At 54.0% G+C, this 26,341-nt stretch overlaps 7 protein-coding genes across 7 annotated transcripts; 4 read left to right on the top strand and 3 right to left on the bottom strand.

Moving 5' to 3' along the window:
* Positions 1–1,202: 1,202 nt before the first annotated feature.
* QC762_120700 (uncharacterized protein) lies at positions 1,203–4,533 on the bottom strand (the record flags this gene model as incomplete). The annotated part of the gene is made up of 2 exons (XM_062886508.1): positions 3,758–4,533; positions 1,203–3,690 (listed from the first exon to the last, which is right to left on the bottom strand). Exons 1-2 carry the CDS (start codon positions 4,231–4,233, stop codon positions 1,203–1,205), a joined length of 2,964 nt encoding a protein of 987 aa, XP_062749598.1. The 5' UTR covers positions 4,234–4,533.
* A 958-nt stretch (positions 4,534–5,491) lies between these two features.
* RPL21A (60S ribosomal protein L21A) lies at positions 5,492–6,645 on the bottom strand. Its single transcript, XM_062886507.1, has 3 exons — positions 6,435–6,645; positions 6,331–6,378; positions 5,492–6,162 (listed from the first exon to the last, which is right to left on the bottom strand). The coding sequence occupies exons 1-3, from the start codon at positions 6,536–6,538 to the stop codon at positions 5,832–5,834; spliced, it is 483 nt and encodes a 160-aa protein (XP_062749597.1). The 5' UTR covers positions 6,539–6,645; the 3' UTR covers positions 5,492–5,831.
* Positions 6,267–7,883, top strand: RPS9B (ribosomal 40S subunit protein S9B). The gene is made up of 3 exons (XM_062886506.1): positions 6,267–6,915; positions 7,097–7,195; positions 7,260–7,883. Exons 1-3 carry the CDS (start codon positions 6,851–6,853, stop codon positions 7,666–7,668), a joined length of 573 nt encoding a protein of 190 aa, XP_062749596.1. The 5' UTR covers positions 6,267–6,850; the 3' UTR covers positions 7,669–7,883.
* A 151-nt stretch (positions 7,884–8,034) lies between these two features.
* On the bottom strand, positions 8,035–9,306 carry SLU7 (mRNA splicing protein; the record flags this gene model as incomplete). The annotated part of the gene is made up of 1 exon (XM_062886505.1): positions 8,035–9,306. One exon carries the CDS (start codon positions 9,304–9,306, stop codon positions 8,035–8,037), a length of 1,272 nt encoding a protein of 423 aa, XP_062749595.1.
* Positions 9,307–9,819: 513 nt separating this feature from the next.
* On the top strand, positions 9,820–15,412 carry REV3 (DNA polymerase zeta). Its single transcript, XM_062886504.1, has 2 exons — positions 9,820–10,163; positions 10,221–15,412. The coding sequence occupies exons 1-2, from the start codon at positions 9,929–9,931 to the stop codon at positions 15,182–15,184; spliced, it is 5,199 nt and encodes a 1,732-aa protein (XP_062749594.1). The 5' UTR covers positions 9,820–9,928; the 3' UTR covers positions 15,185–15,412.
* Positions 15,413–15,573: 161 nt separating this feature from the next.
* QC762_120640 (uncharacterized protein) lies at positions 15,574–15,951 on the top strand (the record flags this gene model as incomplete). The annotated part of the gene is made up of 2 exons (XM_062886503.1): positions 15,574–15,622; positions 15,689–15,951. The coding sequence occupies 2 exons, from the start codon at positions 15,574–15,576 to the stop codon at positions 15,949–15,951; spliced, it is 312 nt and encodes a 103-aa protein (XP_062749593.1).
* Positions 15,952–17,597: 1,646 nt separating this feature from the next.
* Positions 17,598–23,353, top strand: QC762_120630 (uncharacterized protein; the record flags this gene model as incomplete). The annotated part of the gene is made up of 2 exons (XM_062886502.1): positions 17,598–18,053; positions 18,110–23,353. The coding sequence occupies 2 exons, from the start codon at positions 17,598–17,600 to the stop codon at positions 23,351–23,353; spliced, it is 5,700 nt and encodes a 1,899-aa protein (XP_062749592.1).
* Between the last annotated feature and the right edge of the window lie 2,988 nt (positions 23,354–26,341).

Genomic DNA, 26,341 nt, shown 5'->3' with positions numbered 1-26,341 from the left:
TGCTGTGTGAGTTATATGATATCAGCCTTGAGCCTCCTTTTTAGCCTGAGCTGTGGGGACCCTCTCGATCTTGTTGGCCAAGGCCGAGAGGGTTTATATGCTGAACTCATGCGCGACCGTTAGATGTGTGAGTGGGTCTCGAAAGCCACTTTATCAATCTTGAAAAAAGAGAGCATCAGTTGAGCCGAGGAACGCCGACAAAAATAGTCTATGCGGAAGCAAGAGCTGATCATGGTGATTGTCAGGGGTAAAAGGGGCGGAAATAAATAAGAGCAAATATCGGTGCCGGGCCCTTGTCCCGTCTGCTCTTCCGTGCTATATCCGCCCAGCAAACTGATATGGCAACTCGTAACCAGTTGCTGAGAACACACACGCGAGTGTCATTTGCGTAGAAACCCGAGCACACAAAAGACTTTGGCACGAACTGGTACTGGCCAGAACGAAATGCAGATCGAGGAGCAGCTCGATGCTAGGCCGTGGGCAACTTGCCAAAGCTGAATATTCGATCATAGTGCAGTTGTGACATTGTGCTTCTGCTGTGGGTGTCCCTAGACGACCACGGTGCGGAGTTGTCTGATCAATAAGTGCCTCCATCGTCTTCTTTCCAGGAGAGTATCCGTAGCTCGCTTGAGCGTGGTAAATGCCCTATAGACTGTTAGTCGAGGATAGAGCAAGGCGTGTACAAAGAAGGTGTTCGTCAGTTTCCGTAGCAAATCTTGTTCGATCGACTCCACAACAATCTTGACCGTCTGCCACAGCATGCATGCCATAGATCAAGACAAATAACATCGATCCCAGTGACCGGGTAGAGCAAACCCAAAACTCCAGTACAAGGATATTACCACAGCCTCCCGTCCATCATACTACAAGTCAAGACGCACGTCGAGATTGAGGGAAAATTGCGTGATGTGGAAGGGGACATACCTGGTCGTAGCACTCAGGACACACAACTGTTGAAAGATGATGTATTTCATTCCTGTTGTGAATTCACATGTTTGACCCAGAGAAAAATCAAGAACGCCGTACACCATTCCCAATGTGACAGCGAATCACCCCGTGTCTACCCGGCATAATGGTATATCCGCATGTATCCAACCAATCCTGCAGAGCATGCAAACGCCTGCTATTGCGCCTTCGCAAGGAACAAAAGAACAAGAGAAGAATGAAACCCTAAACCCTATTATGAAAACCAATATTCTCACTTATGCTGTTGATGGCTCGACTGCGGAGTCAAGATCATCGTCTGGTAACGGATCCTCCATCCATGCGGAGTAGTCATCATCGTCATCATCCTCCACCAGCTTGGTGGAGCCACCGCCCTTTCTGCCTTCGCGCCCGGGTTGGGTTTTGTCTATAGGTGCAGCTTCAGGAGACGACCCAGAGTTTTCGCCGTTGAGTTTGATGACTGGCATATCGCTGGATGACTTGGCCGAGCTGTCGCCATGAGCTTGGCCGTCTTCGATCCATGACGGACTATGTGAGCCACTGAGCGGCGTAGTGGGTTCGGAGTCGGCGGGGGCGGCTACAACCAACATGTTGTGTCCGTCGTCCACCACCGAGTCGCTCTGATACTGCCGCCGCTTGGGAAGCGGTGGTGGTGGAACTGGGCGGCGCTCGACCTTGTGGCTCGAGGAGTCTTCAGATTGTGATGAAATTGAAGGTGGAGGAATCGGCTTCCTTTTTGGTACTGGAATAGGTGAAACAGGAATACTCTTGTCGGGCATTGGGAGAGGCGTTCCCGGGGGAGGTAAGGGTTGGCCACGACCCATCGGCTGGTTGAGGTCTAGGTGTGGTGGTGCACCGTCTGTGGCAGAACCTGCATCAGTGAGACGTCTCTGAAAGGCATTCAGTCCCCATCTTTTGGCAGATGCTGCGGCATTTGTAACCGCAGCCAGCGCGGCCCCTTTCTTTGTATCGGCGAGACTGGCCGTGTCAGAAGCCGAAGACCCAGTGTCACGGCGGTTGAAGAAGCCCCGGGCGATGGATCCCGTCTGGCTCTTCACAGATCCTTTGGTGGAAGCGGAAGGCGACCTTGATCTAGCTCTACCATCATCATGGCTGCCGGACGAGGATGATGTATTGCGTCGACCTTGGGGTGTTTTGTCCAAATCCTTTTCGGTGTCTGTGGCATCTCTCGAAGAAACTGACGAGCTCGATGTAGTATGAGCATTCGTGACCGGCGTCAGGGCTGGTGATGGAGGTTGCGCTTGAGCAGAAAGGTTCGCCATTGCCGATATGGCCGGACTTCCATTAGGCGGAGATGACGAGGGTTTGAAGAGATCAGCGTTGATGGGGTCAGTTCCGACAGTGGGTGTTGCTGGTTGGGCGAAGGGTACTGAGAGCACAGGAGGTGGCGAGGAAGAAAGATCACTCTTGACCTCCCTTCGAGAGTCTAGGCTTAGTGAAGATGACTTTGCATCTGACCTGTTTGACTCAAAGCTGGCCACGGAAGTTCTGGGGTCGGCCTTCAGATCCAAACTTGAGGTAGAGCCCCCAGCTGACCCTCTCAGATCAGTTTTGCTCTTCATTTTCCTTCCAAAAAGGCCAATAGATGTCTTCTTTTCGAGCACTGGCACGCTATGGCTCTTCTCCATCTGTGGCAACTCGGTTTCCGGGGCCCCTTGAGTTTCCTCCAAACGGTCAACTTCATCCAGTTCCCCGTCCTGAGCCGCCGCGGTCTCAAGATCCATCGTTGACTTGATTCTGTCGTCATGGAATATACCGCCTCTCCACTTCTTGTGTTCGGTGTTGAAAAACGGGGTGTCGTCCCAGAAAGGCAAAACCAGCGTTTCGGCAATGACCTCTTTGATACGACTCTCGATCTGACGAAGAATAACATTGTACGTGATTTGGCGGGAGCTGACGATAGGCTCGATGGTCATCTCCATCTTCGGTGCCTGCTGGAAAGAAAACCACAACCGATTGCTCGGTGGGGGCTTGATTTTCAGGTGAATATGTCCTTCCAACTTTCGAACAACAACCGCGAGAACCATGTTGACCTCTCGTGCCTTGAAACGAGCACCCAAGTCGATGCGGGCAGTTGCAGCAACCTCGAGCCGGAAATTGCCGGTGTAGCGCATGTCTGCCTCAACACCGCACTCTCCTTCAACGGTGAGGTCTTTGAGGCGAGGGTTGGTAATGTATGGTGCCGAGTCGCCGGTATCAATAGCCTTGATTTCAATGTTGGATAAGAAAGCCGGCCGCTTGACCCGGGATATCTTCTTCGTAAGCTTCTCCCTTATGAGATTTTCAATGTCCTTGGTCTTGTAGATGCCGAGAAATATCCTCCCGATCATGGCATTGAGCCACCTTGTTTGCATATGTTCTTCGGACGAATGCAGCTTCTGGACCAGCGATATGATGTTCTTAACTTCAAACTGGATCGGAGTCGGCGCTCTGTGCTCGGTGGGAAAGGAGAGCTCCTGGTTTCTCAGGAGGGCAAAGTAGAAATCTTCCTTAGCAGAGCAGTTCTCCGAGAACAAGTAGAAGGGCTTGGACACCTGGCTATCTGGGCCCAACTCTGGCCCATCTACACGGCGCGAGAGGCAAATCGCATTGCGTTTGATCCATAGCTCGCCTTCCGGCGTGACCTCCTCGCCCGAATATATGCTAATGTCATGGTGGGCCAGGGATACTACATGGCGCACTTCGAGTTGTTCATCATCGTCAAAAAGCATGAGGTGGCCGTGTCTGGAAGATAGGTTAGACAGGGCCTTTTGAAACGCATGCTGGCAGGTGGGGTGTACGACGAACGGACCTTAGTACAACATAGAAAACATTCCCAGCTTTTTTTGGTCGCTGACTGGCGCCGTTCTTGTTGTCCAGCGGGCTCGATGTGCCTTTCCGGTCAAATATGCTGCGATACATGGTTTGGTAGACGCTTGGACTTGGAGCAGCCACCGTAGCTGATCCCACCGGTGTTGATCTCTCTATCGGCTTTGCATTGATTCCCATTGGCGTGTATTCACGACAGACGGCAAAGTAGCCGGCAGCCACATCGGTGTCATGGTGAATTGTTCGTGATTTGGCTTCCTCCTTGTCCTTCTGCGCCGCTTTGAGTGCATCTACATCATCCCCTGGCTGGACCAGATCGTCCGCGTTTGGAAAGGCGTTATCGGCATCTTCGTGGTAGGGCAGTGTCAGGTAGGCGTGGGCGAGGAGGATAGCGGCGACCAAAGGCAGAAAGGTAATGCCTCCGAGAAGGTAGGCCAGCCAAAAGGCCGTCCAGCCCATAGTAACCGAGTGTTGGCAACTATGTTATCGAGAGACTTCCGGCGGGACCGGGAGGAGAGGGGTGATGATCTTGAAGTGCAGAAGCGTTTGCGAGAGCAGACAGCCCTGCTACCTGCTTGAACCGAGAGTGTCTGGTGAGCGCATCGATCCTCGCGAGAACCTTGTGACTGGTTTGGAGCTTGTCTGGCTTTTGCTTTGCCTTTCGGAGGCGCGGCTGTTTGAGGGCGAAGTGTTCCAGGTTGTCCTGTCAAATGCTTCGGACGGACCAACCACGAACGTCCATTGATGACGGCCAGCCTGGCAAACCGACACAGTGGGAACGGGCAGCTGTGGTGGGCAAGCTCAGCGACTCATTGCGTCAGGTGGTCAGCCACTCCCAGCCTTGTTGCCCCACGCCCGGACACCATTGGCCAGCCGAACTAGCGTGCCAGTCCACTCCAAGACCCCACTTACCTTCGTGGTCCATGTTCCTTGGGCTCTGGAAGCTTAACAACTTTTTCAAACTTCCCATATAATTCACTGTCTTTAATCCTTCTCCCAAAATATATTCCGCTAAGGGAAAGAGTGCCCAGAAATACCTCTCAAAAAGAGGCGTTTCTGTGTTGGCATTGGACTGAGCGTCGCCATCCTCAAGTCCATGTTACACAGTTCATCTCGGAGTCTTCAAACCCACCCCTCTCTCACATCACAAGAAGGCCCTCTGACAAGGCCAACGTCTCCGGAATTCCGGCCCATTGTCTTGACGGCGAGTGACTATGTGACCACATATCATGAGCTATTCGAGAAGCAGACGGTTCTTGCTGGTGTTGCCCACCCTTATTCTCTTGTTTCAGCTGACGGACTGATATGTCCTCAGAGAGCTATAACTCATATAGAGAAAATGGGCAGGGGCTCAAAAAGGCCCTCGAAATACATGGGGCAGCCTTCGGAGACATTTTGTTAGCTCCGAATAGGTTTCACCTTTTTCATGGTGACACAGGATTGCTTGGCCCAGAGGAATACAAGGAACCTTGTCGTGTACTTGATTGATGTATGTCAGTGAGCCACGTTGGCCAATTCTTCTGTCTGACTACTTAGATATGTCAGGTGTGTATAATACTCAGAATACGACATGAGGGACAAATTATGTGTTCCTTGCCTATCTCATGCTTTTACAGGAAGCAGCCCATTTCACAGTTCGCAGGGATAAACTGCAATGGAGCACAAGACAGAAAAAGCTATCATAACTGGAGGGAGCTTGTCACATTGATGAGTGGATGTTCTTGTTGGATTTGCTCTATTTCTTGCCACGTGTGTGCCGTAATCCCTTGGGCTAGAGCGAGCCTCGGGCGTCTGCATTTCAGCGAGTGACCAGCATCGCGGAGGTTGGACTCGCCGGTCCAGATCTGGTCTTCACAAGCAAGCCACGCCGGATGAACAATGCGCTTCGAGTCGCTCTTTGTTGGTCATGCCATTGGTATTTTGTTTCCTATCAGCACTCCCGCATCCCAGACCAAATCCATGCCGGGCATCTTTCCGTGCCGTACGCAATGAACCCCATGCAGTGAGAAATAAGCAACCCATAAAGAACACCACCTCATCCGCCTTCCAGCAACACCTTAGATCGTGGTCTCGTAGGCGACAGGGGCGACAGTCTCGGGCTTGTTCTCCTTGATGGAGATGGTCCGCGCCTCGCGGGGAAGGGCGGGTTGTCTCTTGAGCTGAACGGGCTTGCCCTCGGCCTTGGCCTTCTTCTTGAGCTCGGCGTTCTCCTTCACGCGGCGAAGGAAACCCTCGCGGGAGCGGGAGGGCTGGATGTGCTCGATACGGACGTTGAGGCGCTTCTCGATGTAGCGGTGCTTGACCTTCTTGTAGATGATGATGCCGACGGCGGACTTGGTGACGTTGTAGATGACGCCAGTCTTGCCGTGGTAGACCTTGTGGGCCATACTGTTTGCGCAAAGTCAGTCCCTAATTCTGCACACAGCCTTGTCTGATGTGTCCATCACGCTGCCATCTTCCCCCCGAAACTTTGAAAATTGGCGATGTAGTTTCCCCGCCTCGTGCTCCCCTATGCAGTCGGAAATCGTGAATAGGAAATTCGGGATGTTCGCTTACCCCTTCTGGACGGCACCGTTGACCTTGATGTCGACGATATCGCCAACCCTGCAATCCGTTAGCACCAAAGTCCCAAGGGTCGCAAAATCGATCCTCCAACATACTTGTACTGCTTAAGGTATGTCGACAGTCTGATCATACCCTTCTCCCGGAAGTTCCGGGAGAAGGCGTATCTCGTACCAGCACGGAGACCAGCAGGGTGACCCATTTTGATTGATTATGGGGTTGTCGTCGTGGGTCGAGATCTGTCGAGATGGTGTTGTCGCTGGCTGGCGAATTTGGGAATTTTGTGTGAACGCAAATCTGAGGTCGGGATTTGCACACGGGTGACTAAGCAGGCTGCGGGCTGCTCCCAACCAACCAGCTATTGTTAGGGCACGCTGGTGGACCCACACGCACGGACCAACCACAAACCCACCCCTCCGGGCTGGCATTCAATTTTCTATCAACTCCAAGGGAAGGGTCTGGAGTTTGGAAATTTCCCTCGACCGATCGACCTTTGACAGCCTCAACGACAAAGATGGCCCCTCGCTCGTACTCCAAGACCGCTAAGGTCCCCCGCCGTCCCTTCGAGGCCGCTCGTTTGTATGTTTGATCGAATCGATTCTCCCTCATCGATTGCGGCCTCTGTTTGGCAGCTCGAGATTTTGCGAAACCTCGCCGTCGCCAGCTCCGATCATGCCTGCAACTCAATCACCGGCCACTGAGCTAGAGCTTGACTCTGCTTATGTCGATTGTGATCTTGGACTAACCTTCGGACTCTCAGGGACTCCGAGTTGAAGCTCGTTGGCGAGTACGGTCTCCGCAACAAGCGTGAGGTGTGGCGCGTTCTGCTCACCCTCTCCAAGATTCGTCGTGCTGCCCGGTAAGCTTTTCCCACAGCTCTGATCACTCCAACTTGCCAAAAAGTGCTAACAGTTTCCCTACAGTGAGCTTCTCACCCTCGACGAGAAGGACCCCAAGCGTCTCTTCGAAGGCAATGCCCTCATTCGCCGCCTCGTCCGCGTCGGTGTGCTCGATGAGTCCCGTATGAAGCTCGATTACGTCCTGGCCCTCAAGGCTGAGGATTTCTTGGAGCGCCGCCTCCAGACTCTCGTCTACAAGCTCGGCCTCGCCAAGTCCATCCACCACGCTCGTGTCCTTATCCGCCAGCGCCACATCCGTGTCGGCAAGCAGATCGTCAACGTTCCTTCTTTCGTCGTCCGTCTCGACTCCCAGAAGCACATTGACTTCGCTCTCACCTCCCCCTTCGGTGGTGGCCGCCCCGGCCGTGTCCGGAGAAAGAAGGCCAAGGCCGCCGAGGGTGGCGATGGCGACGCCGAGGAGGACGAGGAGTAAATTTGAGGCATCTTTTATACCAGAGGGATTTTGATTGGGACTTTGCGGGACGGGCTACGAAAACTGGTCTGGGCAGGAACTTGGGGCCTCTGCATCATGCTGCTTTACAGGCGTTAGTCGGCGTGCAATGCATCGAGATTTACCGTACATCAACTCGGCAGCGAGTCACCAATCGAGCCTCAGCTCTTCTGAAAGAACCTGCGCTTAATCCACCTGATTTGTCTAGCTGTGATGTGATATTGTTGATGCTATGAGCTGCGCTCTGTAGTTTGAGATTGGTATGCATGTGAAGATGAACCTTGATAGACAGCCAGCTCCATCCAAAACAGGGGTATCATTAACATTTCTGCACTACAGATATTACATTTACTTATCCCATTCCTCGTTGGCGATCTGTCTTCCTGTATCACCTGTGCAGTAGCTGTTCTTGACAAACGAGTGGCAGCAAGCATAACCCCATCGAAAGTCTGACCACCAACTGCCCCAGACAGAGGTGTGATTGTTGATGAAGACATCCTCGGGGTACTTGCTTCTGCCAACCTTTCTTGGCACTCCCTTGACGAGACCGGCCTCGTCATACTCCACAAAGGTCTCTGACTCTGTGATGGTCGCCTTGAGAGCCTCTGGAACAGCTGGTTGCTCGCCGTACTGGCTGGCGAGCAATTCCGCCTTCTTCCTCCTCTTAGCTTCCCTTTCCTCGGTCTCCTTCTTTCGGGCAAAAGCACCAGCAGTTGGGTTGGCCTGCAAGTGCAAGCTAGTATCGCCCTTCAATTCCTGCGCTTCCCACGCATACCTCTGAGCTTTCTCAAACTCTGCCGCCTCGCCAGATGCGCGGAGGAAGGCCTCCTCCGCAAAGACCTGGGCCGACTTGTCTGCTATCGCACCGGCATCCACCAAGGCGCGCTTTTTTGGGTTGTATTTCGCGGAGTCAGAGTCCAAATTGAGGAGGTACTTCGCCGTGTCCTCCCTTATGCGCATGGACTTCTTCGTCGTCCGGTCCTTGCCCAAGTCAGACTCTTCCGCATACTTGAATCCCTTTTCGTATGCATCCTCCCCTCCGTTTTCCTCCTCTGACGACTTCCTATCCTCGCCATTCGAGGTCTCAGCCACCAGCTTCCTCCGCGCCTCCTCAATCATGTTGTACTCGTCCAGCACCTCCTTGTACTGCTTGGGGTCGTACCCAGCCCAGACATCGCGCTTTGCTTCGTACCCGAGCTTCACATCTTTGAGATTTCGATCATCAGCTTGGATATCCTTCCCCGTAAACTTCGCGCCAACCTTTCGTGGTTTTTCGAGACAGTCTTTTTTCTTGTGGCCCATGGCACCGCAGTTTTCACAGGAGCCTTTGACCCACTTGGTTCGCGCCGGTGCAGCTTTGCGGCCTTTGGAGTCGAGGAGAGCGCGCTGGGCGGCTTCTTCGTGGTCTTTGGCTGTTGCGCGGCGCTGATGCTGGAGGGAGTCATCTTGGTCGTCGAGGCCGGAGACGTAGAAGGGTTGCTTGGAGATGTAGGAGGGGATGTAGATGTTGTCTTCTTTTCGGGCGACGCCGGCGGCGTGGTGGCCGTCTGAAGAGCCCGTGGGCGCGGCGTTGGCGCCGGTTGTGGGGGGCTGTTGTTCTGGGCGGTTTGGTGGTGGCATTTTGACGTGAGGGTGTATGATGTTGAGGGATGGAAATTTTGGGAGAGCTGAGGACCGCCGTGAAGACTGCGAATATCAAATGCGACGAGGCCAAGCTTCGATGCCAAGACTCGAGCCTGGGCAGGGGAGCTCGGGCTGTATAAATGGATGGGGATCTTCGAAACTGTTCAGTAGATCACTTGTTCGTCAACTCACTCAAAACTTCGACATATGGCCGGCCGTTGAGCTTTCTTGCCCATGAAATATTCCAACTTGCGTGGTCCGGGGGCAAGAAGTGAAGCTCGCGAGCAACCCTAACCCTTTCACTTAGCCTTTGTCCGCCACTGGAGTCCCCACGTGTTTTGGCGAACCTGACGTTCCACTCAGCGGCGCGACACCTGCGTTGAAACGCGTGTTGTGCCTCTTCGGCGGGTAAAAGAAACATGAACGAAATGCTGCCCGTGGGCGCATCCGAGCTCTGGAAGAATCGACATCCCGAGTTTCCCCCATGGCCCCATCGCGTGAGCTCTTGCCAAAAAATGCTTCTTGATCCATTCTTACCTGGGTATTTTGACTTGTGCGCTTCCCAGAGCATTCACTGCCCACCTCAGCGGCCTCACAAGTGGAAGCGAGCGGCGAGAAGATGGAGTCGTTCCGCGTCCGCCTCAACTGTATCGATCATTACCAAGCCACGCCCACGCGATATGATCCCCAATTACGAAAGGACTATCGCGCCTCTCAGGCGGCGAAGGAACCCAAGCTTCCCGTCGTTCGCGTTTTCGGGTCGACTGAGACAGGGCAGAAGGTCTGCGCTCACATTCACGGCGCGTTCCCTTATCTGTACGTTGAGTACCGTGGGCCATTAGAGAAGAAACTGGGTAAGGCTGCCTGCCATTCATTAAATGCTCACGATGGCCCATCTGACACAGCTGTAGTGTCTGAATTCATCCTCAAGCTCCATGCGTCCATTGATCAAGCTCTGGCTGTCAGCTATAGAAAAGATCGAGATCGGGACCGGCCGCGTTTCGTTGCTCGAATCACGCTTGTCAAAGGAGTTCCATTTTACGGCTTCCATGTGGGGTACCGATTCTACCTCAAGCTCTACATGCTCAACCCCCTGGTCATGACCAGGCTGGCCGACCTGCTTCAGCAGGGGTCGATCATGAACCGCAAGTTCCAGCCTTATGAAGCTCACCTTCAGTTCCTCCTCCAGTTTATGACCGACTACAATCTGTACGGCTGCGACTACATCGAGGTCGGCAACGTACGGTTTCGGTCTCCCATTCCGGGCCCTGCCGGCCCGGAAGATGCTCCGCGAATATGGGACAGCAACACGATCCCACCACAGTTCATCACAGACGACTTTGAGCTGCCTCGTTCAAGCCATTGCGAAATCGAAGTGGACATATGCGTGCAAGATATTCTCAATCGCCGGGAAGTGAAAGAACGGCCGCTTCACCATGATTTCATCGAGCGGGAACACCCCTTACCGGCCGACATCAAGCTTGTTCACAGCATGGCTGGGCTGTGGAAGGATGAGACCAAGCGGAGGAAAAAGCTATCAGGAGATTCGAGTGACGGCAGCAGTCCGTTTCCCCCTGAGGTCTTGGTCTCTATGTCGGCCAACCCACGCCATACTTCACCACCTGGTTGGATCCAGGAGGCAGAGTATCGCAAGCAGCTTCAGCAACTCATTGAAGCTGAGGTCGACGATGAGGACTACAGAGAGCTCACATTCTCCAACTATGTCCAGCCGCTCCCTTTGGAGGACACCATTCCGACAACTCTACAGTCCGTCGAGGATATGTTTCCGGAGAACCTGCTTCGTGCCTTGGGTCTCGAAGACAGATTGATACAGGAGAATCCGGACGTTGTGAGGAACATTGAAATCGACGAGGAAAAGATTCTGGAACTCGAAATGGGCGAAGAGGCACGGCAGCTCTTTCCGGAGGACTCGGAAGAGAACAAGGCCAAGAAAGGAGACCAGGCGACGGAGCCAGCTGATTCAACTGTTTGCGCTGGTTCCAAGGCCCAAATAGCATCAGACTTGAAAGAAACCGAAGCGATCGCAAACCTGCAACGCACAGTCGACGAAATCGGTGGTGGTACCGCTGTCAGCGGCAAGCGTATTGGCAGGCGGCCCAACATCCCGATACCCAGGGGCATCTTCAGTGAGGCTCAAAGGCTGGGGTTAGTATTGATGGAGGATGGGTTGCCTCCTGGAGCACCGAGAGAAGATAAAAAACGCCCTTCATCGACACAGCCAGACAGCCGTCCACCAAAGAGGCCAAGGCTCAGACAATCGGAAAGCGATGCGGGCGTCCTCGAGAAAACTGGTCTTGGTGCTAAGCCATTCTCGGTCACAGAAGCCAGCAACAAGCCACCTGTGACAGGACAGGCTCAATCCTCACAGCCAAAGCCTGCTATAAAGGGAAACCCGCAGAAGCAAGGCAAGCACCCGGCTCTGAGCTTTCCTGTGGTAAAGGATCCTCAGAACCCACATACTCAGCTGAGACTCAGTCAGCAACATGGCTCACAGCAGAGCGACAATGAGACACCGAAGAAGCATGTAACCTTTGACTTTTCCATGTCCACCAGGGGACCTCAGTCAGAGCAGGATAAGAGTCCAGCCATCACAAGCTCAGAAGACTCTCCGGTCACCCCAAAGGCAGTGAGACTGTCTGGAAAGCCAAAGTACCATTGGGATGGTCCAACAACCATGTTTGTTCTCCACAGCCAACCGCCAACAGCCCAAGAGGTGTTGTCCACCATGCAGACCTACGGACTACCAGACGTCATCTACCGAGATGCTTTCTACAGTCAAGACGAAGATGTCCCTCGGCGGCCACGAGAGTACGCAGGCAAAGAGTACCGTTTGGGAAGCGACACCCTTCCTTACCTTCCCGACTTTGATCCCAAAGGCGAGTCACCAGCAACATATGGCATCAAACCGGAGCAGGGTCCTGATTTGGCGGGACTGGAGCTGTCATACAAAGAACAGCGGATGGCATGCACTTTACGAACCTGGGAAATCGCCACGCCACCGCCTGCCTTCCAAGAGGTCAGCCAGTGGTGGGATGGCAAGCAAAAGAAGAGGTCTACGTCTTCCAAAAAGCCGGGGGATAAGCACTCTCCTTTGACCGGCACACAGAGCGCAAACCCGAATCTCATGTCGCAGATCATCGGCGCGACACCGAAAAACAAACATGGGTTCAGATACTCCCAGAAGGCCAAATCAACCAGTGTCCAGCATGAGGCTCAATACATGAGCACCATGAGTCTAGAGATCCACGTCAATACCCGCGGGAAGCTGGTGCCGAACCCAGAAGAGGACGAGATTCAGTGCCTCTTTTGGTGCATGCGATCTGACGAGCAGGTCCTCTTTGGAGGAAGTCAAGCCGAGAACGGCACACTGAGCGGGATCATTGTCTTGTCGGAAGACGGTCTCCTGGCGGAACAGATCCGCAAGCAAATGCCTAGCAAGGTTGACGTGGTGGCGGAAGAAAGCGAGCTCGAGCTCATGAACAAGATTGTGGAGATTGTGAGGATGCACGATCCTGACATCTTGACCGGGTATGAAGTCCATGGTGGCTCGTGGGGGTACGTGGTGGAGAGGGCGGGCAGGCAGTACGGGTATGATCTCTGCAACGAGTTCTCGCGGATGAAGTCTTCGTCACCTTCGTTTGGAAAGTCAGGGAGGGAGGCTGATCGCTGGGGGTTCAACACGACGTCTACGATTCACGTTACCGGGAGGCACGTGATCAATGTTTGGAGGGCCATGCGGGGAGAGCTGAACCTGCTGCAGTACACCATGGAGAACGTGGTCTGGCACTTGCTGCACCGGAGGATGCCGCATTTCTCGTGGAAGGACCTGACGGAGTGGTACAAAAGCGGGCGGCCGAGGGATCTGGCCAAGGTGTTGCGGTATCATCTCAAGAGGACAAGGATGAATATCGAGATCCTCGAGGCCAACGAGCTGATCCCCCGAACGAGCGAGCAGGCCAGGCTGTTGGGAGTGGATTTCTTCTCTGTCTTCTCCCGCGGCTCTCAGTTCAAGGTCGAGTCCATCATGTTCCGCATCGCCAAGCCAGAGAACTTCCTGCTTGTTTCCCCGAGCAGAAAGCAAGTCGGCGCGCAAAACGCGCTCGAATGCCTACCCTTGGTCATGGAGCCCCTGAGCAGCTTTTACACCAGCCCCGTGTTGGTGCTGGACTTTCAATCCCTCTACCCCAGCGTCATGATCGCGTACAACTACTGCTACTCCACCTGCCTCGGCCGCATCGTCAACTGGCGCGGCACCAACAAGATGGGGTTCACCGAGTACAAACGCCGGGAGGGCCTGCTCAAGCTCCTCGAGCCGCACATCAACATCGCCCCCAACGGGCTGATGTACACCAAGCCCACCATTCGCAAGTCTTTGCTGGCCAAGATGCTGACGGAAATCCTCGAGACGAGAGTCATGGTCAAGTCGGGGATGAAGCAAGACAAAGACGACAAGACGCTCCAGCAGCTGCTGAACAACAGGCAGCTTGCGCTCAAGCTGCTTGCTAACGTCACGTATGGGTACACCTCTGCATCGTTTTCCGGGCGGATGCCGTGTTCGGAGATAGCGGACAGTATTGTCCAGACCGGCAGGGAAACGTTGGAAAGAGCGATAGCGTACATCCACAGCGTGGACAGGTGGAAGGCAGAGGTGGTGTACGGGGATACAGACTCGCTGTTTGTCCACCTCCCCGGCCGGACTCGGGAGCAGGCCTTTGCCCTGGGGCGGGAGATGGCGGAGGAGATCACGGACGTGAACCCGAGGCCGGTGAAGCTCAAGTTTGAAAAGGTGTACCAGCCGTGCGTCTTGCTCGCGAAGAAGAGGTACGTAGGGTACAAATATGAGCATCCGGGCCAGGAAGCGCCAGAGTTTGACGCCAAGGGGATCGAGACGGTGCGGAGGGACGGAACGCCGGCCGAGCAGATGATCGAGGAGAAGGCCTTGCGGATCCTGTTCGAGACGGCGGATTTGAGCAAAGTGAAGGCGTACTTCCAGACCCAGTGCTCAAAGATCATGAAGGGGAGCGTCTCGGTGCAGGACTTTTGCTTCGCGAGGGAGGTGAAACTGGGGAGCTATAGCGCCAAGGGACCCGGGCCGGCGGGTGCGTTGATAGCGGGCAAGAAAATGTCGGAGGATGCGAGGGCTGAGCCGCAGTACGGGGAAAGGGTGCCGTACGTGGTTGTCACCGGGGCTCCCGGCGCGAGGTTGATTGATCGGTGCGTTGCGCCGGAGGAGCTGTTGGAGAGGGGGGTGACGGAGGGGCTGGAGCTGGATGCGGAGTATTATATTGGCAAGAATTTAATACCGCCGCTGGAGAGGATATTCAACTTGGTGGGCGCAAATGTGAGGGCTTGGTATGAGGAGGTTCCGAAGGTGCAGATGGTGAAGAAGGGGCAGCAACAGCGTGCGGTATCGGACGGGGAGAATGTTGGTGCCAAGGCGAAGAAGACGTTGGAGCACTTTCTTGCTTCGAGGACCTGCTTGGCTTGTGGGGTGAAGATGGCACCGGCACCGCCAGCCCCTGCTTTTGCAGAGGAGGTGGATGAGGAGGAGAAGATGCCACTTTGCGAGAGGTGCAAGGAGGATGAGCTGGGGACCATGGTGGTGTTACAGGGGAGGTTGAACAGTCAGAGGAAGGGGTACAACGACTTGGTGAAGATTTGCCAGAGCTGTGTCGGGCTGGGGTCGTGGGATGGAGGGGACCAGGAGGTGAAGTGTGACAGCAAAGACTGCCCGGTGTTCTATAGCAGGGTGAGGCAGCGGGCAAAGGTGCAAGGGGAGGGAGTGGTGCTGGAGGGAGTCATCAGGGGGCTAGGGGATAAGGTTGCTAAGGGCTCTACGGGGTTGGATTGGTGATCTTAGGTTCACAGACAGCATTGGTCATCAAGATGGGCGGTAAGCGTTTGATTCCAAAACCATCAAACGGTTTGCATTGGGTGAATATGAATGAATGCATGGTATGACGGGCAGGATAGGACGGGCAGGATAGGACGGGCAGGATAGGACGGGTAGGATAGATAGCTTTAGATGGGGTTGGTGGCATCGGCATCGAGTTCCATGGCTCATAAATGGGGGTCAGGAGGTTAACATGACGGTCACGTGAGACGCAATATATGAGGTCTTATTATATATGCTGCATCTCCTGTGCCCGAGATGTTTCTCCTGAATAACTTTGTTTACTTATTGGTCACTCGTGATATCATCACCCCCCTTTCTTCCTTGATACTGGACAATGCCCCCTACACATGCATTGTACAGCTGTCAGTGGACCCTCTTTACGCGTTCGCGTGCATCGTGAGGAATGGTTTCACGCCCCTTTTGATTTGTGCACATTACCTAACCATAAGGGCTCCACCGCAGGTTTTCGGTGGAGCTGTTCATTCCTTTCCAGAATTTCCCAAGGAGGGGCAAAGCGCAATTGGAAGCTTGTGCGGGGCAGGGAACACCGTTGCGCTGAAACCAAGCCGGCGAGTCAACCCCCCGTTTGGTGCCATGTGCCTTGCATCTTGTGCCTGGCGCGTTGCCGTGTTTGGCTTTCTGGAGGAAGCCATCACGTGCACACAATGAGGAGAAATCACCAGCCCAAGCTCTGGAATACCGCAGTGAGCTCCCCAACAAGATAGCGAGTGATGAGTTGGTAGCATTGGGGAACTTGTGTGGTACCGACTGACAGCTGACTCCAGTTAAAATAGATTGAATCAAAAGCTTTCAATTATGCCCCCCGTCCATCTCCCGGGGTGGGAACTGGTTAGACTGGATATGATTGTCGCTTTGAACGAATCGGATCTCGGATCGTGAACATCTTCACGGCGATTGGTGATTGGGAGAGCGCATCTCTATATAAATAGCAATCACGGTCAGATAGACATCGTGAATGGCTTCACAAATCTTCACTGGCCTCTGGATTAGGATACCTATTGTTGAGGTGGCCTCTGGTCCCAGCCGGACCTTCTCTGTTTGTTAGCTGTCCTATAACACCAAACTAATTGTTTGATGGGCGGTGCTGGAGCTGAGGCCACCCACGTCAATGAGCACTGAGACACCAATGACTCCCAAAAAACAAGAGACGAGATGACATTTTATCTCGGACGCTGCAGGCTGGAAAAGCAGCGGGAGATGACGCTTGCTGGCGTCTTGGCCCTGCTTCCACAGGTGGAGAGATCAATGCAAGCGTGCCAAGCGCCCGCAATGCCACGGAGCACAGATGCCTGAGGCAAGAACACCACCAGACATCTGGGCGATCTGCTCCGCTCCCACTGTTCTGGATTGTTCGTCCATCACGCCAATGCATCGAAGACATCCAGCAGATTCCTGTCTCCCTCGCTGCTGGATTCACCCAGTCTCTCCCTCTATCGCCCCCACCGCTGTCGTCGCCGTCAATCCGACCTTATTTTTTTCTTTCTTTTTTTTTCGTATTCTTTTTGCTATTACCTTTTTCCTAATTCGCCCATCCTCCACTCTGCAGACGACCGTCGCCAATCTTGATTGTGTTGCGCGACATTGGCCTGTTTTGCTGCAGCTGCTGGATTTTTGGCTGTTCTTGTTGTTTGATTTGCTAAGCCTCGGTGTGCGCGCGTGTTCCGATCAATCGACCCCTCAACGTCAACAGAGCTCAGGCCGACCTAGGACTTACTATTGTACACAATCCTCCCTTGGGGGTGTGCGCTACATACCCATCTATCTGTCTGACTGTCTGCCTCGTGTCGCGTAAATCCGCCCACACACTCGAACATACTCTCAGAAACAAAACACCTCACGGCCGCCCGCCACTGCACCACCATCACCACCCACCAATCCTACCGACGTGTTCCTTTCCCTCTTTTTCGCCGTCTCTCGGTTTCTGGTTCTCCTTCGTTTGCGATACGCCATTTCAGCTGCTACTGCCACTACTTCCTTACTAATTGTCTCTAACTTGTCTTCTTTGCCCAATTCGACCTACGGAATCCGGGGCTTCTATTATTTCACACCACTTCAACACGACCCGCTGCCGAACCTTGTTTTTTTTTATTTTTTTATTTTTTTTTAAAAAAAAATAAAATAAAATAAAAAAAGCTCTTCTTTTAACGTTTTACTACGGCAGCTGGGTCTGGCCACCACGCGCCACCGATCGAGATCCGATTGATGTCCACCAAAGCGAGGGAGGAATAGGTGACGTTGCTTCGTGCATCCCAACAAAACAAACCACTGCCGTACACAACTTGGCGGTGCTGCGAGCAGGCAAAGCCCCGAATCTTTGGGGCCTGCCTGTCCGAGGGCGTTCTCGGGCATCATGGCGACTTCGGTTGCATCTGACAAGCCCGTCGAGGCTTTGGGTCCCGGAGAGGTTGCTGACCCTTTCGTCATAAGTCCGTCCGGCCCGACACATCTTCGGCATTCCAACTTCGATGGCCACCTCCTCGCCCTTGCTCCCGGCGCTTCGGCCGAGCAAACAAAACGCGCCATTCAGGCCCATCTGCGGGATACCGAACGGCGAATGGAGGAAGCTGGAAAGCTGGGTACCGCACTTGTACAACAGCAGAAGGAGCTCACGGAAAAGCTTCGGGAGGTGGAGCGCTTGCAATCGGAAGCCGAACTTGATCCCGACCTGCGCCAAAGACTCTTGGATATCGAGAAGGATTACAGTGAGGTGGCGAGGGACAGTGCGCGCGCTTTGCTTCCAAAGCAGAGGGTTCCCAGCAGTGAGTCTCAAGGGTCGCCTTATGCCGCCGAGGGCAAGGCTGGGAGGGTATGTTGTGCCAGATGTTCTCGTCTTTCGAGCACGGGACTGATTCTTGTTTCTAGCGTTCTGTGAGCCCCTCCAAGTTCGAAACGTTGGCGACCCCATCTCCCACCAAGTTCAGTGTCCCCAATCGAAAGTTGCGCAATCAGCCTGCCAGTCGGATCCACGATATCGAATTCGCTGCCGAAATCAGTACCTCGTTGATTGCACAAGTTCGAAATCTTCAAGCCCTTCTGTCGGAGAGAGAAGAGGAGCTCAAGGAGAGCAAGGCGGACAGGGCGAGACTTGAACTCGAGGCCGAAGGCTTCCAACAACACATCAAAAGCCTGGACGAGAGCGAGTCCCGATACAAGGATGAGAACTGGAACCTCGAGACGCAAATCCACGAGCTCATGGCATCGCAGAAGGAGGCTGCGGAGCGCGAGAAGAAACTCACGCAGGCTTTGGCTGCTTTGCAATCTGAAAAGAACGCCACCCAGCGAGAGCTGGAAGAGGTCAAGGATAGCATGACCAAGCAGGAGGAGAAGCACTCGGCAGCTATCAGAAATCTCGAGATCGAGCTTGGCACCAGCCGGCGCAGTGCGGTATCCTTCGAATCGGAACGCTTGACACTTCAGAAGAGGGTCGACGAACTCACAAGCCAGAATCAGGAGCTAGCCAAGGCGTTCTCAGCCCAGCGGGGCAGGATGCTGGAGCGGGAATCCACTCGTGGTGTGAGTGATGAGGATCGCAACTCCGGTAGCGACAGAAACACCGGCCCCGAGCAGTCACCGCCTCCTTCGCCTCTGAAAATGACACCTCGCCACTCCGGACTCGAGACCGAAACTCTCAAGACTTCTCTCGGCCATGCTCAACGTACCATCCAGACTCTCAGGACCAACATCCATCGCGAGAAAACCGAAAAGCTGGAGCTGAAGCGCATGCTCCAGGATGCCCGCGATGAGGTCGAGAAGCTGAGAAGCGATCCTCACCCGGCGCCCAAGAAGAACCGCAAGCTTGATGCCAGGGAGGCCAAGAAGCCGAACTTCAAGGTCACGCAGTTGGGTGGCCACCGACCGAGCAGAATCGAAGTGGTGGAAGACCCTGACTGGGATGATGTTTCCGAAGCGCCCTCTCCTCGGACGAATCCGTTCCGTGGCTCAAGCTCTCGGATACCCAACCTCAGTATCGGTACCATCCAGGAATCGAGCAGCGATCACTTCGAGACGGCTCACGAGGGTGGCTTCGACACCGCGACTGAGGCCAGCGAGGCTTTCGAGACTGCCCACGAAAGGGGCACTGAGACGACCGAAACGGAAGACTTTGAGACTGGTCTTGAGAACATCACCACGGACGAATCCGAGGACACGGCAACCGAGACAGAATCCGGGCCGAGGCTAGCTCGGGGTGCAGAGTCGATAAGGCGTCCTCCTCCTTTGCCCGCAAGCCAAGACTCGTACTCGTTCGACAGCACGGCGTCAACTTCGAGCGACGAGGAGTATGGCTACGTGGACGTGAGATCACCATCTGCGAACCCTGCCCAGCGGATGCGGGCGCGCATGAACCGTGGATCCATGAGCCAACGTCAACGGCAGCTTAGTGAAGATCCGTCTACCGCACAGAGCAGCCCTCTCGGCGCCCCCGTTCATCGCGGTAGCATCACGGCAACGCCTCAGCAGAGCCTGTTTGCCGAGTTGAACAACATGGATAACAGTGATGATGATTCATACGGTGGTACCCCCGCCCGCAGTCTCCGTTCCATGACGCCTGCCACACCCGCCAGCGTGATTAGAGGCCATCTCTCGCCAGCTCCCGATGTCCCGAGGATGCCGATCAAGAGGGTGACCATGGTCGACAGTGGGATGATGACAGAGCCAGTGGACGTTCGTGACCTTGTTGAGTCTGGCGTGCTCAGTGATGGGGAGGGCTCAATCTCGGCTCCACCAAGTGTCATTCACATGGAACGGAGTCGTCCAAGAACGATGGAGTCTGTGATTGCCCGTCAGAGATCTATGGAGTCTGTCATTGGGCCCAAGAGATCTATGGAGTCTGTTGTTAGACCTAAGAGGTCCATGCAGTCTGTCATCGGACCTCACACATCTGTGGAATCTGTCATCGGCCCCAGAAAGTCCAGTCAATGGCTGGGAAGCGAACTCAACCAGGGCCGTCCGGCATCGGTCATGTCGTACAGCGATGTCAGCGTCCAGCATGATTCGGATGCGGAAGACAGGCCTGCGCAATTCCCATCTCCTTCGACCTCACCTCGGCAGCGTGCTCTGCTCCCCACTCCCGTTGTCGTCCCACCGCAGACTCTGAGCCTTTCGAGCATCCAGTCGGAAGACATTGCGCCTGTCATTGAGCCCGAGCTTCTTCCAATGCCCCCTTCGCTGAGCTTGTCTGCCATTTTGACACAGCACACGGAGCCAGTGCGAGAGCCAGAGGTGCCTCCGCCGAAGCTCACTCTTGCACCAGTCTTGTCTCAGAACGTCGAGCCCGTGGCTCCTGTGCCACCAGTTCTGAGCGTGCCTGCCACTGCTTCTCTGGATATCGAGCCAGTTTCGGAGCCGGAGGTTGTTCCAGCTCCCCTATCGCTCTCGGCAGTTCTTGGTGAGCAAATCGAGCCAATTGCAGAGCCCGAGCCCACCCCTGTGGTTCTCTCTCTCTCTTCCGTCCATGCTTTCCATGACGTTGAGCCCGTTCCCGAACCTGAGCCGGTTCCTGCGCCTCTCAGCTTCTCGGCTGTCTTGTCGACGGCGGTGGAGCCTATTGCCGAGGTGGTGCCAACACCGGCGGCGCTCTCCATTTCGAGCGTACATACCTACCATGATTTCGAGCCTATCGAGGCCCCAGAGCCAGAGCCTGTTCCTCTGTCCATGTCGACAATCTGCGCGGAGGAGGTCGAGCCAACAGCTCCGCCATCCCCCATTCTTCTGTCATTCGCCAGCATCGTGGCCGAAGATGTCGAGCCAGTGGAGCAGCCATTCGACCTCCCAGCCCCAGCAGTTGTTCCTGTCGTTGCAGCACGCAGCGTGGAGACAAAGCTCGAGGCGCCCGCTTCGCCTCCTCTTTCTTTCTCGTCTATCAAGTCAGAGGCCGTCGAGCCTCGCCAGGAGCCAGAGCCGGCTGCGCCCGCATTCGGTCTTGCCCCTATTCAGTCCCAGGACGTTGAGCCCCGCGAAGTGCCCCTTCCTGCGCTCTCCATATCGACGCTCAAGACCTGGGATGTTGAGCCTCAGGACCCGCCTGCGCCGGCGCTCTCCCTGTCAAGCGTCCAGGCTTGTGCTGTCGAACCTGTTGAGGCGGTCCGTCCGCCGCTGTCTTTGTCAGCTGTTGCGGCATTGGATGTCGAGCCTTGCGAGGCGCCTTTGCCGGTTCTCTCATTGTCATCCGTTCGGCAGACTTTGGATGTCGAGCCACGCGAAGAGCCAGTCGTCCCTCCCCCTGCCTTGTCCCTGGCATCCATTCAGTCGCAGGCTGTGGAGCCTCTCGAGGCTCCCGAGGTTCCAGCTCCTCTCTTGTCTATTTCGGCCATCGGCTCTCAAGTTGTTGTTGACCCGGTCGAGCCAGAGGAGCCCAAGTCCATCCTCCCGCCGCTCACCATTTCTGCGATCCAGTCACTGCAAACCGAGCCAAGCGAGGGGCGCAGCCCCAAGAGAAATGCGTTCATCATTCCCCGTGGCACGGACGGCGAGGAGCAGGGTGCTCAGGCGTTAGAGGAGCAGCCCGCGCAGAAGCAGCCCGCGCAGAAGCAGCCCGCGCAGAAGCAGCCCGCGCAGAAGCAGCCCGTGCTTACTGCCGATCAGGGCGTTCAGACAACATTGACATCCGAGGCCATTGACCAGTTGCTCCTGGCAAATAGCCAGCAATCTCTTCCGCCACACGATCTTGAACGCTCCAGCTCACATCTCAGTATGGGCACCCCATCCACGGTTCGCATTAACCGGGCCCGCCAGGGCAGCTTCGACAGCACGCTGCGGTCGAAGGGCAAGGCTGCTACCGACACTGTCACTGAGCCTATTGATGCCGTACTTCTTAGGAGGCCAGGCAGCTCTGCTAGCATCAGGAGCTCCGCCGAGGACATTGTCCCGCCCCTGCCAGCCAACCACAAAGAAGCCATCGAGGCTGCGAGGACCAACTCTTCGGGCGGCGGTCAGGAAACCATCAACAGCATGCCACCGCCACTGTTCCCCGCCTCTGCCATGCGCCCGCGGACTCCCACGCATAGACGCCCCTTGTCACCCGCGGGTGCTGCTGGTAACGGTGGTCGTGCTACTCCCACACCACGTGCTCACAAGAATGGATCGATTCGCGAGATGCCCGAAGTCCATTCGCCGTCGAGAATGACAGCCCGCAGCCGCAAGTCCTCTATTTCATCCTTCGCATCCGAGGTCGACACTCGATTCAACATTCACCCCGAGGGCGGTTATGACACGTCTGGCTTGGGTCCCAACACGGACCCTCGCATGATCCAGGCCATCACCCAGACGATGATTGGAGAGTACCTGTGGAAGTACACGCGCAAGGCCGGCCGTGGTGAGATGTCTGAGAACCGTCACCGGAGGTACTTCTGGGTGCACCCGTACACGCGCACTCTGTACTGGAGCGACCGGGACCCATCATCTGCCGGGCGTCATGAGCTTCGTGCCAAGAGTGTTCCTATTGAGGCCGTACGCGTCGTAGCGGATGACAACCCGATGCCCCCCGGGCTGCACAGGAAGAGCTTGGTCATCGTGTCGCCTGGCCGAACCATCAAGTTCACCTGCACGACTGGTCAACGACATGAGACATGGTTCAACGCCCTGTCTTACCTTCTCCTTAGGACGTCGAACGATGGCCAGTCGGATGCCGAAGAGATGGCTGGCCACATTACAAGTGCCGATGTTGACGAATTCAACCCAAGCTATGGCAAGCGGATGCCCCATGGCACTCGCGGTGCTCCTTCTCTGTCCTCGTACAATTCCCGAACAGTACGGGAGTCGCCAACCATGGACCACTACCTCAATGTTCCCACTCTCACCCCGTCTCGCTCCAAGATTTCTCAGCAGCAGCAGCAGCAGCAGCAGCAGCAACCACCGCAAGCGGCGCGGTCATCTGGAACGCTGAGCCGCATCAGCGGATACTGGAAAGACAGCAAAGTCTTGGGCGGGACATTTGGCAGCTTGAGGAGCAGAAGTGTTTCGGGGCGCGATACCGCACAGAGCATGTATGAATCTAGTGAAGTGCAGGATAGTGCGGAGGATCTCAGACAGATCATCGAGCAACAAGATCGCGAAGCGGATCGGTTGGAGAATGTTCGGGCGTGTTGTGATGGTAAGTCGATGAGTTGAATTTCGATCTGGTATGTCTTTGACAGGTCGGGCTGACAGTTGACCAGGCAAACATGATGTGGGCACCTTGACCAGTAGTTCAAAGCGTGGCCGTAACTCGCGGCAAGGCTTTCACTCGCACACGGGCCCTTCTTCAACCCCAACACCGGTCGGGACCGTCAGGTCTCGGGCATAAAATCAGACTGCCCTCAAAAAAAAAATCAAAAAAAGAAAAAAAGAAAGAAAAAAAACCCACACAAGCAAACTATACACACTCACAACTGAGTCTCCTTTTCCTTGGAAATAATAAGCCATGACGGGATTTCTTTTCATGGGTACTCAAAATTTCATTAACCCTACTCTTCTTGTCGATCGCTACAAAGTAAACCATTTCTGTTGTCTGAATGCATTGGGGAGAGAAAGAAAGCATCTTGCGTGTTGTGTAACGAATACAGACTCGGGGCCATAAACTACTTGGGAAATTTCGCCTTTGATGACGTTGATGATTATTTTCCACACAATTTTCTCGTCAAAGTCTTTTTGTTTTCATCAACCAGCATTTTTCTTCTTTTCCCTTGTATTACTACCCCCTCCGTCGCCGCCGTCGCCGCCGTCGTCACCTTTAACACTAGCAACGGCGTCAACCAACAACCTACCACCGAAGAGTCGCCAAGCTGCGCCTACCCGACTCGATCACACCTCATCTATAAAATCAGGAACAACAAAGCTCTCAACAAACTCTCGGGATATTAGGTCTTTTCTTTTTTTTTTTTTTTTTCCCTTTTGGTCCTGGGTGGGAAATCACGGGAGGCGTCAACATGGTGTTCGAAAGTTATCTTTTCTGCTATATTTCCGAATCACAACCAACCTTGGGAGGAAAAGTTAAGGGGGCGGGGTGGGATAAGGGCAAAATGGGAGAGGAAATGTTTGGTGCTTTGGTGGTGATGATGATCAACAGTCGAGAAAGATACCCCTCCTCTGTGTTGTGTGTAAGCGTCTTGATTTGTGTGGTTACTCATCGCTTCACCAGCGGCGGGAGAAAGCGGAAAAAGAAGGAGAAGGGAAAAAAAAAAGTAAAAAAAGAGTAAAATAAGAAGAAAAAAATAAAAGAGTTGAGAGGTTGGGAGAGTTGTTGGTGTGGTAAGGTGTCGTGGGTTGGGGCTGGGGTGGACGCGGGGGAGGTTCATAAGGTGGGTGTCATGGGAATGTGGCTTTTTCTGTCAGTTTGTTCGTCAGATATCTATCTCTCTTGGGGAAGGGGGGGAGGGGGGTTGTTGGTTCTCTTTCTCTTGAAAGTATGTTTCTTATTAGGTATTTTGAAACGAGTGGTATGATTTTTATTTATTTTATTTTAATATATATATATATATATATGATGAAAATGAAATGGTTCTTGTTGTGCGCAGACGACGCACCTACACGTGAACTTGAAAGCTAACATATTTCTCTTTTTCTGCACCAGTCAAGACAGAAACAGACCTCAAATGTTGCACGGCTTTGCTTCCAACACCGCCTTAGAAAATTCATGTTGGGGTAGGGTAGGGTATTTGGGAAGCGAATCCCGGGATAGAGATGCACCGAAGGGAAAGAAAAGGTTGAAAAGAAAAGGTCGACTCGGTGGGATGGATGTGCCGAGCAGTGGGCGGGAAACTGCACACCTTGGATACCCTTCTGGGGGATTCACGATATTGACAACAGAGACAGACACACACACACACGCACACATACACACACACATACACACACACACACATCTTTCTTTTTTTTTTTTTCATGTCCTCGAGAAAAGCAAAAGAGTGGTTGGTCGAACAAACCCCCGAGCTTTTTGTTGCGCCGGTGGTGATATATATATTCCCATCACACGGCCCAACTGCCGACCTTGTGTACTTACTCTCGGCTTGACCCATATTTCACACAACCCCCCTCGGTATTGACTGCTTTCTTATGGGTAATTTTGGAAAGATGGGTACCTCGGGTGGCCCCAAGGCCGGTGTGACGAGCTCTGCTATTCGCCCTCTCGACATTGTGCTGAAGCTCTGGCTATTTGATAGGTTGATCCTGGGGACGTGTTTGATAGGTTGATACACATTGACACACATTGACACACATTGACAGTTGCAGTTATGCTGCCGGCCGCTGGGAGGCGAGATGAGGTTGGCACCCGGTTGTGTCTTGCAAAGTCTGTTCTTGCTCCGCACCGTGAGAATGAGCTGAAGCTTGTAGCTTGAACGACGTTAGAGATGGTTTGGGCTCTTCCGAATAGGCAAAGTGAGGAAGATGGATCTTTTGTTGTCACTGAGAGAATGGGGAAGAACTTGGCGAGAGTCTTCTGGCTAACACACGCTTGAGTTTCAGTTTTGATTGTCCTGAAAAACTTACCGGAGAAAGGGGGTGGGGGGGTACCTGCCTGCCGACATCTCGGCCATCTTCACGCCTTATTCTACCACAGGAGACTCTTCCTCTTGGCTGTACTAGGTGTGCATCCAGGGTGGTGACATTGCATCGACCGGTCAACATGTAGGGCTCTTGGGTGGAGACACGACTGCAATTCTCTGCAGCTGTGATTGGACTTGGTTCTCTTGGGCATGTACATTGCGAATGTATATCTCGACCGGTGAAGCTGTAGGGCTGTCTGGGGGTAGAAATGATAGAGTGAACAGACTCTTGTTTGTTTTTTTGGCATAGATTAATGTGGATCAAGGAGGGTGGTATTGCATGGACCGGTCAGGAAATAAGGCTGGTTTATAATGACCGGTCAAGATGTGGGTGTGGTCTCTACCTAGGTACTTGGCTGGCAAGACGACAGCGAGAGACTTCTATGACGGTTGGGAAATAACTGCATGAGTAGGAATATGGAAGTGTTTGTGTAAGGCAAAGGAACTTGACGAAAGAGTGGAGAAGAGGTAACTTGGATGTCATAAAGACTGAATCAAGATCACCCGTAGACTGGATAGACATAATGCCTATCTGTCATCGATACCTACTGCGAGACAGAGGGAATGTATACGC

Source organism: Podospora pseudocomata (assembly GCF_035222375.1).
Source record: "Podospora pseudocomata strain CBS 415.72m chromosome 1 map unlocalized CBS415.72m_1, whole genome shotgun sequence".
Taxonomy (NCBI): Eukaryota; Fungi; Ascomycota; class Sordariomycetes; order Sordariales; family Podosporaceae; genus Podospora; species Podospora pseudocomata.
Note: the sequence above shows the minus strand (reverse complement) of the source record. Positions and strands in the feature narration are given on the sequence as shown.

Excerpts from the sequence above, each read along its gene's own strand:
- RPS9B (XM_062886506.1), top strand. The coding sequence starts at position 6,851 with ATGGCCCCTCGCTCGTACTCCAAGACCGCTAAGGTCCCCCGCCGTCCC. Across the intron at positions 6,916-7,096 it reads CCCTTCGAGGCCGCTCGTTT|GGACTCCGAGTTGAAGCTCG; the intron begins GTATGTTTGATC and ends TCGGACTCTCAG. Across the intron at positions 7,196-7,259 it reads AAGATTCGTCGTGCTGCCCG|TGAGCTTCTCACCCTCGACG; the intron begins GTAAGCTTTTCC and ends GTTTCCCTACAG.
- REV3 (XM_062886504.1), top strand. The coding sequence starts at position 9,929 with ATGGAGTCGTTCCGCGTCCGCCTCAACTGTATCGATCATTACCAAGCC. Across the intron at positions 10,164-10,220 it reads GCCATTAGAGAAGAAACTGG|TGTCTGAATTCATCCTCAAG; the intron begins GTAAGGCTGCCT and ends ACACAGCTGTAG.
- RPL21A (XM_062886507.1), bottom strand. The coding sequence starts at position 6,538 with ATGGGTCACCCTGCTGGTCTCCGTGCTGGTACGAGATACGCCTTCTCC. Across the intron at positions 6,379-6,434 it reads ACATACCTTAAGCAGTACAA|GGTTGGCGATATCGTCGACA; the intron begins GTATGTTGGAGG and ends AACGGATTGCAG. Across the intron at positions 6,163-6,330 it reads AACGGTGCCGTCCAGAAGGG|TATGGCCCACAAGGTCTACC; the intron begins GTAAGCGAACAT and ends TTGCGCAAACAG.